The sequence below is a fragment of the Oncorhynchus keta genome, chromosome 28 (genome assembly GCF_023373465.1).
Source record: "Oncorhynchus keta strain PuntledgeMale-10-30-2019 chromosome 28, Oket_V2, whole genome shotgun sequence".
Taxonomy (NCBI): Eukaryota; Metazoa; Chordata; class Actinopteri; order Salmoniformes; family Salmonidae; genus Oncorhynchus; species Oncorhynchus keta.
The window spans coordinates 29,744,119-29,758,786 of record NC_068448.1 but is presented as its reverse complement, the minus strand read 5'-3'; the positions used below and the strand labels follow the sequence as shown (position 1 = coordinate 29,758,786).

Below are 14,668 nucleotides of genomic sequence, written 5' to 3'. Positions count from 1 at the left end.
ATTGTATCTTTTTAAATAGAAACATTTGAAGGAAAAAATACAACATTATTCGGATTAATAAACTAGAATCAGGATGAAGAACCTTTTTCAAGCTGGTTGTCTAATGTTTGAAGTCCTCACGTACCGTGCTGCATACATCTGATGAAACCCCAGAAATGACACCTGCCAGAGATCACTTTTTTTGCAGATGGCTTGATACACATAAAATTACTGTCAATGTATTATTTTGATATTGATGTCAGAACTATTCTTAGACACATGACGTGAAAACGTCTCGCCATTAGTCAAGGGGTTAACTGATCAATGACTCCATTTGTTTTCCTCTGACCCCCCCCACCCCACCGTCATACACCCATCACTTTCTGCGTCATTGGGAGACAGGGAGAGAGGGCTATAAAGGAGTGGGGGACTTTGGAGGTAGAGCTTAAGAATCAACATCGCTTTAGTGTTCAGACAGTAACCTATCCAAGGCTACCAGTGCACCTTCTCGACCACTCTCTGTTCTCCCACTGAACTCTCACCACTTTGTGCGCTCCCTCCAGATATATCTCTCTCTCTCTGTCTGTCTCTTAATTTAGTGTCTGCCTGTCGTCCATCCCCTGCTCTCTCCCTCTCAGCATGCAGCTCCTGGTCATTTTAGCGTCTCTCATGGGGGTTCTATACAGTGTTAGAGCAGCCGCCGTGCTTCCTGTCGAAGAAAGGAGCCCACTACTTAACAGGGTGAGTAGAGAATTTAATTTTATATTATGTTTCATACAATTTTTATTGTCATGTTTTACTATTACTTGTATCAATTGTTATTTTCATTATGCTTTTTATGGTTGTCAGATAAATGTGTGTTCAAATGTATTTTTACAATTATTAAAAAGGTTAAAAAAATAATCATTATAAAAAGTTTGATCAATCATTATAAAATTGTGTTTGAATTGACACATTCATTTGTAGTGATCAATTATCAATAACTGATATTTAATAAATTAGTACAATTGAATGGTTTTATATTTCTTTTTAGTAATGGGTTTGAAATTTCATTTATACATTTTCATAACGAATTAAATGATGGCTTTTTTATTTGAATGAAACAAATATTTCTAACCTGGTTTGTCAGTTGATAAAGAAATAGGTCACCTAGGTCAACAAAATATACCATTTCTTTGTAGCTAACATTGACATATTTATATATTTCTACATATACGCAACCACTGATTTGCCACCTCTTCTGCCTTTCTATTAGGAATTGAGTAAAGAGCGCAAAGAGCTGATTCTCAAGCTGGTGTCTGGCTTGTTAGATGGAGCGACGGACACCAACATGCTGCCCGGAGAAGGGATGTCCCCTGTGGATCTAGAGGAGCCCCTAGAGTCTCGACTGGAGGAGAGGGCCGCCTACAACAGGCTATCACAGCTGCCGCAGCGTGACCGCAAAGCTCCCTGTAAAAACTTCTTCTGGAAAACCTTCACCTCCTGCTAATAGTTATATCCAGTCAGCCCGCTATGCTCCGGTTGACCCGCAAAACAACACAATCTGACCCAGACCCAACATGAACTGTGGTAGACCTGAGCTGTACATATCATCCACCCAGTTTGAAGATCGCTCTCAATGACCTTTGAAACACTGACAGTCTGTTTTAAATATTGATGATTTATTTCTCGATTTATGTATGTATTTATTTATTTTAGATGATCCAAAAACAATAAAGCATGGTTATGGTGAATAGTCTCTTTTTTTCTTTGTTCACATTACATGGGCAACTGACCAAATTCCCATAGAAATGTGCGTTATAGATATGTCATTCTCATTAAAAGCAAGTCAAAGAAGTGGTAGATCTGTTCTATGTGTGATATTTCTATGTTTAGCTTTTGAATATTTAGCTTTCTGTTTTGTACGCCAGCATGAAAAAGCTGAAAACAAATTATTTTTGGTTATGGAAAACACATTTCACAGCGGTCTGACAAGGTAAAAATCTGTCGTTCTGCCGGAGCAAAGCAGTTCACCCACTGTTCCACGGGCACCGAAGATGTGGATGTCGATTAAGGCAGCCCCCCGCACCTCTCTGATTCAGAGGGGTTAGGTTAAATGGATGTGTATAGATTGATAGCGATATGGCTTAATCTCTTGGTGAAGGATTGTGCCAATGAATGCCAGTGCCAATTAATTATATTTGTGTGGACAGGTATGTTTGAGATCTCTTTACATTTTCTGGTCTTGTCAAAGATACACATAAATTCCTATTTGTTTGTCCAGAACAACAACACAACTTGCTGAGCATAGTTTACCCTTTCTGCCAAGCTTAATTTGTTAGCTCTTTATCTGCAAAACATATCCTAAAGAACACTAGTATTGATCAAATATCATCAACACAACAAATATATGTTTTATTTGTCAACTAATATTTTAACAATTTGTAAGTGATATTTACAGGATCTACAATTGACCTACAGTTAAGATAGAGTTTACAGATAAACCATTTCTTTAATGATAAAAAAAAATATTTTGGCCAAGAATAGATGTTTGTAAAAATGTGTATGTTTTCATCAAAATGTGAAGCCTTGCTTACATTTGTTTTCTAACCATATCATGCATTCATAATTTGCAAAGGGGACATCATATCTAGTCTCGTCCATCAGCCCGGAACGCTCTCTGTGAAACTAGTCACTGTTATATACGATAGTAATTATTCTGGGGACAAGGTTGCATTATATTCAATAGAATTACCCACATATTACAATTAAAATACTTAACATGGTCAACAAAACACAAACAAATTAATTCAATAATATGCTAAAGGACTCAGATGACTGTCTTCTTTGGTTGTGAAAAAGGTAAATGTCTATGAACAGGTAGAATATAACATAATATACGATTGACGTCAATACACCACAAAAAATTAAGGCAGTGACATACATGGACATCTGGCTAAATGTCGGCAGATTTTGTAGATTGAAAATATAGGACCTACTGTATGATTGTAAGATGTCTGTTAAAAGGCTTGCTGTTAAAAGGTTTGAACGTCAGAATTCTCTTTCTGGACCAAATTGACTTTTTTTTTGTTGATCGATCAGCTCCCTTGTTGCATTTATCCTTATTTATTCATGGTCACATGTAGGGACTGATGATTCCGTGAATTATTGCAGGTCAGAAAGCATGTCAGTAAGGACAGGACAATAATTCAAGAATCTAACCATGTATGCCCAAAAGCTCACGCTAGGCTCCTCAGTATTTCATTTGGAATACAATTATCCTGCTTTGTTTGAGGAATGTGTTGGTTTTCCACATTTAAAAAAAATATCTATTTGTGATGAGTAAAAGTCACGATCACCCACATACCACTTTATTCTAATATGCAAAAGGTGCAGGAGGTAGTACTGCTAATATGATGTGCAAACGTTCTGATGTGAGCAACCTTCACAGACAGAAATATCACGTCCTGTCTTATACAAACTCCTCCCTCATGAGAGTTTAGACAAGTGGCGGTCGGTGACGATAAAAAAAATTTATGAGCATGGCCTTATTTCTATTACAGCATACTGGATGACTGTCATTCATATTCCATTCACCCAGTTCAATGTAACATCGATAGGTTTAGGCCACTACATTATACTCAAATGTTCCCTATACCCATCATGAGGTTGCTACAACCTAGCCTATGAATGAAAGTTTACAATGTAGGTGCACACAGGTCAAGAGAAATATTTGAGGTAACAGACAGTGACACATTCAATACTCCCTTGCACACTCTTGCCTGCATCTACCGATCCAGGGTGTAATCATTAGTCCAACAGTTGCAAACGAGAGTTTCTATTGGACAAATTCAGGTATTTTTATCCCCATTTCGTTCTGTTTGCTTCTGTTTTTTCAACAGAATCAGTGGAAAGAATACAACCCTGATTACATGCAAACGTTCACTTTCAAACAGCTCATTGTATTCCTTCTCGCATCTATGCGCTCTCTTCCTCTCACCTTTTCTCTTCTCTTGTGGACTTCATTGCACAACACATCAGCTGTCTGTGACCTGATGAAAGAAGCGTTCCAAAACAACCCTTCATTTCATAACCGCCACACACAACCTACATCGTTGTCACCAAATTAGCTAAAGTAAAGTCATAGTCAACGTAGCTAATAATACTAATGTGTTTATGAGGTACAGTGTACAGTCAGTAAGCCCCGGGGTAAATGAGTAGGATAAACTAGCTAGCTGCATTTGCTAGCTAAGTAAGTGAAAGTTATTGTTTTTATAGCTAGCTAGCTGTCTCTCTCTCTCACTCCTCCATTTTTTAAGAAATGTACTTGTTAAAACCTGTTCTACTATTGTATTTCTCTCTCTTTGAGTCAACTACTCAACACATTTTATGCACTGCAGTGCTAGCTAGCTTTATCTTATGCTTTCAGTACTACATTAATTATCTGATCCTTTGATTGGGTGGACAACATGTCAATTCATGCTGCAAGAGCTCTGAAAGGTTGGAGGATGTCCTCTGGAAGTTGTCATAATTACTGTATAAGTCTATGGAACGGATCCTCCTGGATTTTGTATTGAAGTCAATGTACCCAGAGGAGGACAGAAGCTAGCTGTCCTCCAGCTACACCATGGTGCTACCCTACAGAGTGCTGTTAAGGCTACTGTTGACCTTCATTATAAAACAGTGTGTTTTAATCAATTATTTGGTGACGTGAATATATTTTGTACAGTTTTATCTAAAAAGGATAACTTAAATGTTTCAATATTTGAATTTTTATGAAAATCACTGAGGATTGTCCTTCCCTTCCTCCTCTGAGGAGCCTCCACTGGTTTAGACATGTAATCAGAGGAGGGATTCAATTTAAATGGACCTCTACTCCCTACTGTATGTTAAAGGTCTAATTTGATATATTGAAAGCCTTGCCAGTATCTACCACAAAACGTTCTATTATGGTTAGAGTGTGGTTATCCCCATGGTTATTTTGCATTCGACATTCCCACACATGTCTGGGAATGTTGCATGATAGTTGCTTGTTATATTTTCTTGGTATTTCATTACTTTCACATAACTTTTCCACGTTCTCACATGGTAACATTTCATTCGATTTTTGGTAATATCCTAGAAACGTTCTCAAAATAGTGTGACCTAGGTAATGTTCTCAAATAGTTCAGAGAACCTTTTAAAAAAGGATGTGGAGTGTTTTATTTCATAAATAACCACTGGTGTGCTGCTTCAAGTGTGAGGGAAATTTTGCTCACCTGATAATGTATACAATACATCATGGTAAGCTACAGACACTTTTATCTATGAAGAGAGTTCTCGTCCGTAATAATCACAGCTGTCTTCAAGCCAACACCACTCTGGCACTCAAACTGTGTGGGACCATAAACAAACAAGAAACCGCCCACCCAGATGCAGCATTTCTGGTGGAGGTTTACTTTTGCATTTGTATTAATTAAGGATCCCTATTAGCTGCTGCCATTCTACCCACAGAAAGGCATATAAGGCCCTCCCTCATCCTCTCTTCATCAAATCTGACCATGACTCCATTCTCCTGCTTCCTGTTTACAAACAAAACCTCAAACAGGAAGTACCAGTGATGCTCTTAAAATGGAAGTGGTCAGATGAAGCAGACGCAAAGCTTCAAGACTGTTTTGCTTGTACAGACTGGGATATTTTCCGGGATTCAGCCGATAGCATTGAGGAGTTTACCACAACAGTCACAGGCTTCATCAATAAGTGCCTAAACGATGTCGTCCCCACAGTGACTATAAAAACATATCCAAACCAAAAACCATGAATTACAGGCCACATCTGTGCTGGCCTAAACGCTAGAGCTACCACTTACAAGGAACAGGACATCAACATGGACACATATAAGAAAGCCCGCTATGACCTCTGGTGAGACTTCAAACATGCAAAGGGACAATACAGGCTCCGACGCTTGTCATATGTGGCAGGGCTTGCAGATGATAACGGATTACAAAAGGAAACCCAGCCATGAGTTGCCCAGCGATGCAAAACTCCCAGACGAGCTAAATGCCTTTTATACTCGCTTCGAGGAATATAACACTGTGTCTTGCGTGAAAGCCCGTTTTTCTGTATGACTGTGTAATCTCGCTCTCCACGGCCGATTGTTAACCTTTAAACAGGTTAACAATCACAAGGCAGCCGGACCAGATGAAATACCAGGGCGTGTTCTGAAAGCATGCACAAACCAGCTGGCAAGTGTCTTCACAAACATTTTCAATCTCTCCTTGTCACAGTCTGTTATCCCAACATATTTCAAGCAGGCCACCATTGTCCCTGTCCCCAAGAGCTCCAAGGCCACCTGCCTAAATGACTATTGTCCTGACTATCGTCCTCTGTAATTATGAAGTACTTTGAAAGGCTGTTCATGACACACATCAACACCATCATCCCAGACACCATAGACCCACTTCAATTTGCATACCGCCCCAACCAATCCATAGATGATGCCATTGAAATTGCACTTCACACTGCCCTCTTCCATCTGGACATTAGGGGAAATAACTTGAGAATACTGTTCATAGACTACAGCTCAGCGTTCAACACCACATTCTCAGAATGTTATTTAATTACCTTTTAATAACCTAGTATTTCCCTTCTCAGAGCGTTACTGAAACTTTTCAGGTAAACATTCAAGGATCTCATGTGAAATGTTCACAGTACCTGTAACCTATAAACACATGTTGCCAGAACAGTCCAGAATGTTATCTTTTGTTCTGAGAATGTTTAAAAAAACATTCAATTTGACCGTTCAAGAAACTTGAGGGCTATGTTCCCACAACAAACTGAAACCAAAAACACACTTTCCCACCAGTTCCAAGGAACCATATGTGCTAGCAGGGTAGCTAGGAATAAACTTGTTATACCTGGTCCTTCTGTGGCTCAGTTGGTAGAGCATGGCGCTTGTAACACCAGGGTAGTGGGTTCGATTCCCGGGACCACCCATACGTAGAATGTATGCACACATGACTGTAAGTCGCTTTGGATAAAAGCGTCAGCTAAATGGCATATATTATTATTATATTAGTATGCTTGAGCACAATACATGTATAGCCAGAGACCGGGTGGATCTTCAATTGGAGATAATAAAATCTTGCCTGTCTGTTCGATTCTCATCGCACAGGGCCTGCATTATACATAGGAGTTTGATGATCTATCTATCACACTACAATTACCAAGCACCGGAAACCTGCAGGCTCTCATAGGCATTCAGGCATATAGGCTATGCCTATGATGACTGCTCATTTAGCTCAATACCAAGGGCTAGAGCAGGTATACAATAATCAAATCATTACTGTGTACAGTACAACCAAATATTGACTTTAGTCTAGAGCCCTGGAGCATCGTTATGTAACAGCGAATTGATGGATCTCCTGAGAAGGAATTATATGGTCTGGTAATGCATCGCTCAAAGCGTCAGCTGAGGACTTTCATTTTCTTGTGCAATTATACCCTTTCATTTACTTCACTGTAATATACCCCTTGGTATTTCACCAATTCCATGATATGGTGATAGGTGAGAAACATAGCTAAACAACATAATGATACTGTGATACATTTATTTAAAAAAAGGTGGTATCTAGAATCTAAAAGGGTTCTTCGGCTGTCCCCGTAGGAGAACCCTTTGAAGAACCCGTTTTTGTTCCAGGAAGAACCCTCAGAGGGTTCTCCAAGGAACCCAACAGGGTTCTACCTGGAACCAAAAAGGGTTCGACCTGGAACCAAAAAGGGTTATCATATGGGAACAGCCGAGGAACCCTTTTGGAACCCATTTTTCTAAGATTTCCATGTCTGTGGGGCACAGTATCATGTTCAATAACTCCAGGGTAGACTTAAACTGGAAAGTTTGGTCCCCTATGGTGGCTTCAAAGGTGTTAATTAGGCCACCTGCTCATAGAGGACTGCACTTGTATTGTTTGATAGTTTTCTTTAAATATGCATATTGTATTATGTACAGTATGTTGTTTGCAAGGCTCACTTGTAAAAGAGACGAGACCCTGTATAAGCAAACCCGGCGCCAGGATATAGTGACCAAGAGAGCAGTTGAAATCGGTGAGGGGGCACAATTTTGGGAGGTTCTTACATTGGAATTACATTTAATTCTGCTTATTTATTTTATTTAACTAGGCAAATCAGTTAAGAACAAATTCTTATTTACAATGACGGCCTACCCCGGCCAGACCCGGCCTACCCCGGCCAAACCCGGCCTACCCCGGCCAAACCCGGATGCTATACCACAATAAACATAAAATTCAATGCTGAGACTCTGAGACCATTGAGTGCTTTAGAAGTAACAGGTTGGCGCAAAATCTGTATCCCATCTCAGCTGCACTGTATCAGCACAATGGACAGCACCCTACACAGCAAAGCAAGGACGATTTGTCAATGAATATAAGATACAAGATATATAGGGTAATTAACTTAGAACCAAAGGATTTGCTAGGCAAGCATTAAGCAATGGGAAATTTAAATGCACTGCACTGTGGAAATTAAAACAAGTTGTATTCGCCTGCATTCACATAGGCTGTTGGTAATATCAATAGCATGCTTCCAGCTAGAATAGCCGCCTTGGGTTAAGGCCTAGTCTGCGCTAGCATTGGACCCACTAGCACAGAGGCTGCTGCCTACATACAGACTTGAAATCATTGGCCACTTTAATAAATGGTACACAAGTCACTTTAATAATGCCACTTTCATAATGTTTACATATCTTGCCTTACTAATCTCATATGTATTCTATACGATCTATTGCATTTTAGACAATACCGCTCTGACATTTCTCATCCATATTTCATTCCTTTACTTAGATGTGTGTGTATTATGTATTTGCTGTGGAATTGTTAGATATTACTTGATAGACATTGCTGCACTGTTTGAACTAAAAGCACAAGCATTTCGCTACATTCGCAATTACATCTGCTAACCATGTGTATATGACCAATAACATTTTATTTTATTTTATAACTTTCGACATGTGAACAAAAATGCTGCATCTGTTGTAACCGAGTATTTCAGCCACTTCCTTCCTATGAACCAGTTGCTATTAAATCAACGTTTTTGGACAGAAAACCTGCGGCTAGGGTAGGATTCTAAGGTAACCTGGGTTGGCTCTTCTGTTCTAAGATCCTCGGGAACAGGAGGAGGTGGAGGGCGCTCTGGAGCCATTATCCTGGCGGCACTTGTGGAAGTGGGAGTGGGCTCTTCAAACTGAGCTGGCTGGAGATAGGCAGCTTCATCGCTGATGGGCATCATCGGTTGATGTCCATTGTGGCAGTGGCAGATCAGCTAGTTAGAGCTAAATAGGCTAATAACATTTACGCCTTTTACAGCTAGTTGGAAGCTAAACCAACTCTGTATTGGTGGGGCGTGAAGTAGAGTTGTGTGAACCAGCTTGAACTGTAAACTTGACCCCGTCCTCATAAATCAATATCAAATATTACAGGCGGAGGCGTATCTTGTTATTCATGTAACCAACCACAGATGAGCAGTGCTTTTTATGGAAAAACAAAGGAGTCAAACCTAACCGCTCAGTGGCATTCCATGGCCCCTTACACACACACTCCACTGCGCGCTATGTCCATGGAGCTGATACAGTGCAGCGGAGATACAGATTTCGCACCAACCTGTCACTCAATCATTTGAACTTTTTTGCTATTTTTACATAGGGACATAAAACTAAAATTAAAATGGCACAAGTTTCAACCGAGAGGGCTAAGCCACATCACACCTCGTGGAACCCGGGATCGGTGTATAAGGGAGGATAGTAGACATTGGTGAATTTACATGTATCCTCCACCAAAGACTGAGGAAACTAGACATGAGAAAATAAATTACCCTGAGAATGTAGGTGAATAAAAACGCAATCATAAACCTTCATAAACGGCATTGTACAGATACGTACATTAATACACAAATACGAAATTGGTTATAAATATGTAGGCTACATCTTAAATGACTGTTTTCATGAAGTGTATTATATATCTTGACTTCCAGTAAAAACAGAAAAAATGGATACGGAAAACATAAATTGACGTTACTTTCCCAGTGTATACAAAACATGATTGAAACTTTATTTCTGTTCCCAAAACCTCCCAATGATTGATTTCAATGTCCTGTTTGTTCCCAAAACCTCCCAGGAAGGTTACTGCACAAAGCAATTTGATGTCAGTGGAGAAGCTGTCCACTCCACACCTTATGCCCCTGAGCTTAAAAGAGCATGCACTGGATGAACATCAAAGCTGGTGCCTGCAACCAAGGCATTTCTATTGGTTTTTTCTTTTGATCTGAAGGAAAGGGATGCAAAGTGCTCCAACCTAACTGTGTAATTCAAATTGAAATGTGACTCCATGTTTTCCTGTATTTAAAAAATAACAAAGTAATAGCTTTTGTCATGACTCCTCTTAAAAATGAAACAACATCAAAGAGACGGCTAAAAGAGTTTAATCATTCCTTTGCAAGTAGAGCATATATACAGAACAAAAATATAAATGCGACATTGGCCCCATGTTTCATGAGCTGAAATAAATATCCCAGAAATATCCCATACGCATTAAAAGCGTATTTCTCTAAAATGTTGTGCACAAATTTGTTTACATCCCTGTTAGTGAGCATTTCTCCTTTGCCAAGATAATCCATCCATCTGACAGGTGTGACATATCAAAAAGCTGATTAAACAGCATTATAATTACACAGGTGCACCTTGTGCTGGGGACAATAGAAGGCCACTCTAAAATGTGCAGTTTTGTAACACAACACAATGCCACAGATGTCTCACGTTTTGAGGGAGCGTGCAATTGGCATGCTGACTGCAGGAATGTCCACCAGACCTGTTGCCAGAGAGTTTCATGTTAATTTCTCTACCATGAGCTGCCTCCAACATCGTTTTAGAGAATTTGGCAGTACATCCAAGCGGCCTCACAACCGCAGACCATGTGTAACCACGCCTGCCCAGAACCTCCACATCCGGCTGCTTCACTTGCGGGATTGTCTGAGACTAGCCACCCTGACAGCTGATGAAAGTGTGGGTTTGCACAACCAAAGAATTTCAGCACATACTGTCAGAAACCGTCTCAGGGAAGCTCATTTGCTTGCTTGTCATCCTAATCAGTGTCTTGAACCAACTGTAGTCCGCCGTCATATCTGACTTCAGTGAGTAAATGCTCACCTTCGATGGCCACTGGCACACTGGAGAAGTGTGCTCTTCACAGATGAATCCCGGTTTCAACTGAATGGGGCAGATGGCAGACAGCATGTATCGCGTTGTGTGGGCGAGCGGTTTGATGATGTCAACGTTGTGAACAGAGTGGCAGTGGGGGTTATTGTATGGGAAGACATAAGCTACGGACAACGAACACAATTGCATTTTATCAGTAGCAAATTGAATGCACAGAGATACCGTGACAAAATTCTGAGGCCTGTTGTCGTGCCATTCATCACCTCATGTTTCAGCATGATAATGCACAGACCCATGTCGCAAGGATCTGTACATAATTCCTGGAAGCTGAAAATCTTCCAGTTGTCCCACGGCCTGCATACTCACCTGACATGACACCCATTGAGTATGTTTGGGATGCTCCGGATCAACGTGTACAAAAGCATGTTCCAGTTCCCAACAATATCCACCCACATCTCACAGCCATTGAAGAGGAGTGGGACAACATTTAACAGGCCACAATCAACAGCCTGATCAACTCTATGCGAAGGTGTGTCACGCTGCATGAGGCAAATGGTGGTCACACCTGATACTGACTGGCTTTCTAATCCACACCACAACCTTGTTTTTTTAAGGTATCTGTGACCAGCAGATGAATATCTGTATTCCCAGTCATGTGGAATCCATAGATTAGGGCCAAATGTATTTATTTCAATTGACTGATTTCCTTATATACATTACTGTTCAAAAGTTTGGGGTTACTTAGAAATGTCCTTTTTTTTAAATTGCACATTTTCTGACCATTAAAATAACATCAAATTGATCAGAAATACAGTGTAGACATCGTTAATGTTGTAAATGACTGTTGTAGCTGGAAACTGCAGATTTTCTATGGAATATCTACATAGGCATACAGAGGTCCATTATCAGCAACCATCACTCCTGTGTTCCAATGGCACATTGTGTTTGGTAATCCAAGTTTATAATTCTAAAAGGCTAATTGATCATTAGAAAACAATCGCTGTGTACTACTCCTTTCAAGGAACATCACGAACTGGCTCTAACCAGAATAGAAAGAGGAGTGGGAGGCCCAGGTGCACAACTGAGCAAGAAGACAAGTACATTAGATTGTCTAGTTTGAGAAACAGACGCCTCACAAGTCCTCAACTGGCAGCTTCATTAAATAGTACCCGCAAAACACCAGTCTCAACGTCTACAGCACATATGTCAGAGTCAAGGCCCGCGGGCCACATCCGGCCCGCGAGAAGGTTTTTTACGGCCCCTGGGATGATCTTGATTTATTATTAGAACCGGCCCGCAGACCGCAGCAAGCCGGCAGCCCGCAGATCTTTTACACGCACCAATACTACATTTCCCACAATGCAACGGTGACGCACCGAGCAGTAGGCTGCTTCATTTCAATATTTATTGGCACAGCAGTTGTCAGCATCACAGTAAAATTAACTTTCAGATACCCATCAAAAATGGCAAAACGGAAGGTGGACACTGAGAACCGGGGTTTCAAACAAGGTGGGAGTCGGAGTATTTGTTCACGGAGGTAGCTGGAAAACCTGTGTGTCTTCTGTGTGGAGAAAGTGTGGCGGTACTGAAAGAGTATAATCTGAGACGACATTATGAAACGAAACACGCGGACAAAAACAAGAATATGGACATGGAACAAAGGCTACAAAGGCAGAGGAATTAAAACGAGGCCTCAAATCTCGACAGGCTCTGTTCAAAAAGCCAAATCACAAGGCCAGGCTGCTGTCAAGGCCAGTTTTATTTTGGCAGAAGAGATCGCTAAATCAGCCCGGCCATTTACGGAGGGGATTTCATCAAAAACTGCATGATTAAAGTTTGTGACGAAGTTTGCCCAGAAAAAAGGCAACTCTTTTTAAATGTGAGTCTGAGCAGAAACACCATTGCCGAGAGAGTAGACCAGTTGTCCATCAATCTAAAAGAGCAGCTTGTGAAAAAGGGAAAAGATTTCATTGCATATTCCTTGGCTGTGGATGAGAGCACCGACATTTCTGACATTGCCCAGTTGTCAATTTTCATCCGCGGAGTGGACTCCAGCCTAAGCGTGACAGAGGAGTTTTTGGCTTTACGTCCTATGCATGGCACAACTACGGGGCATGATTTGTATGAAGAGGTGTCAAGATGTGTAAATGAGATGGAGCTGCCTTGGGAAAAACTCGTGGGTTTGACAACCGACGGAGCACCTGCGATGTGTGGACACAGGAGCGGACTGGTGGCGAAGATACGGGAAAAGATGCAAGAGGAAAACGCGACAGGTGAGCTGACAGCTTATCATTGTATCATACACCAGGAAGCGTTGTGCGGTAAAGCCTTGAAAATGGAGCATGTAATGAGCATCATCACGCGCACAGTTAACTTTATCAGAGCCAAAGGTTTGAATCACCGCCAGTTCAAGGCATTTCTGACGGAGTTAGAAACGGAGCATGGTGATTTGCCTTATCACACAGAGGTGCGATGGCTAAGCCAGGAAAGGTGCTTCAAAGATGTTTCGAGCTTCGTGAGGAGATTTGTCTGTTCTTGGACAGCAAAGGGAAAGACACAACACAACTCCGAGACGAAATGTTTCTGTGTGAAATGGCTTTTCTGTGTGACATTACGAGTCATCTGAATGCAATGAACTTGCAGCTGCAGGGTCGGGATCGTGTCATCTCTGATATGTACAGTACAGTGAAGGCATTTAAAACCAAACTGACTCTGTGGGAGACGCAGATGCGGAAAGAAAATTTGAGCCACTTTCCCAGCTGCCAGACCATGAAAGAGAAGCTCTCTACCAGTGCGTTCCCGAGCGCACAGTTGGCTGATAAAATAGGTATGCTTGCCGCTGACTTTCGACGCCGATTTGCTGACTTTGAAGCACAAAAAGCAGGTTGGAACTGCTCGGTAACCCATTTGCTGTTGACGTGGAAAGCTCACCACCAAACCTCCAAATGGAGTTGATTGACCTCAATGCAATGATGCACTGAGGGCAAAATATGCGGCAGTGGGTGCTGCGGAGTTCGCCCGTTTCCTCCCCGACACAATGCCCCAGCTGCGCATCCAGGCTGCTCAAACGTTGTCTATGTTTGGCAGCACATACCTGTGTGAACAACTGTTTTCTTTGATGAACTTGAACAAAACATCACACAGAAGTCGACTTACTGCTGAACACCTCCACTCAATTCTGAGGATTTCCTCAGCTCAGAGCCTTACCCCGAACATTGATGAACTTGTGGAAAAGATGGGACACCACCAAGTATCACCCTCAACCTCAAACAAGTGAACATTACTGTGCAATCACATATTTAGAGTTTTTACTCAGTTCAAGTTTAAAAGTTAAAGTTTAATATTTGTTTTCACTGCATGTTACTTCTCCTTAAACAAAGTGTTGTTTTTGATTAATAGATTTTTGCACTTTATTTTATTGTATTTCAATCCAATTATATTTTAAAAATATTTCAGTTGAGTGGATGATAGAAAATTGCTATTATTGTTTTTTTCTTTGAAGTAAAT

General features: G+C 40.9%; 1 protein-coding gene and 1 long non-coding RNA gene across 2 annotated transcripts in view; one reads left to right on the top strand and one right to left on the bottom strand.

Moving 5' to 3' along the window:
• The window catches only part of LOC127912778 (uncharacterized), a 59,263-nt gene that overhangs the window by 29,951 nt on the left and 14,644 nt on the right, over window positions 1–14,668 (bottom strand). The gene's annotated exons all lie outside the window — the stretch shown is intronic.
• LOC118360413 (somatostatin-1B-like) lies at window positions 412–1,712 on the top strand. The gene is made up of 2 exons (XM_035739671.2): window positions 412–720; window positions 1,235–1,712. Exons 1-2 carry the CDS (start codon window positions 619–621, stop codon window positions 1,466–1,468), a joined length of 336 nt encoding a protein of 111 aa, XP_035595564.1. The 5' UTR covers window positions 412–618; the 3' UTR covers window positions 1,469–1,712.

Excerpts from the sequence above, each read along its gene's own strand:
- LOC118360413 (XM_035739671.2), top strand. The coding sequence starts at position 619 with ATGCAGCTCCTGGTCATTTTAGCGTCTCTCATGGGGGTTCTATACAGT. Across the intron at positions 721-1,234 it reads GGAGCCCACTACTTAACAGG|GAATTGAGTAAAGAGCGCAA; the intron begins GTGAGTAGAGAA and ends CCTTTCTATTAG.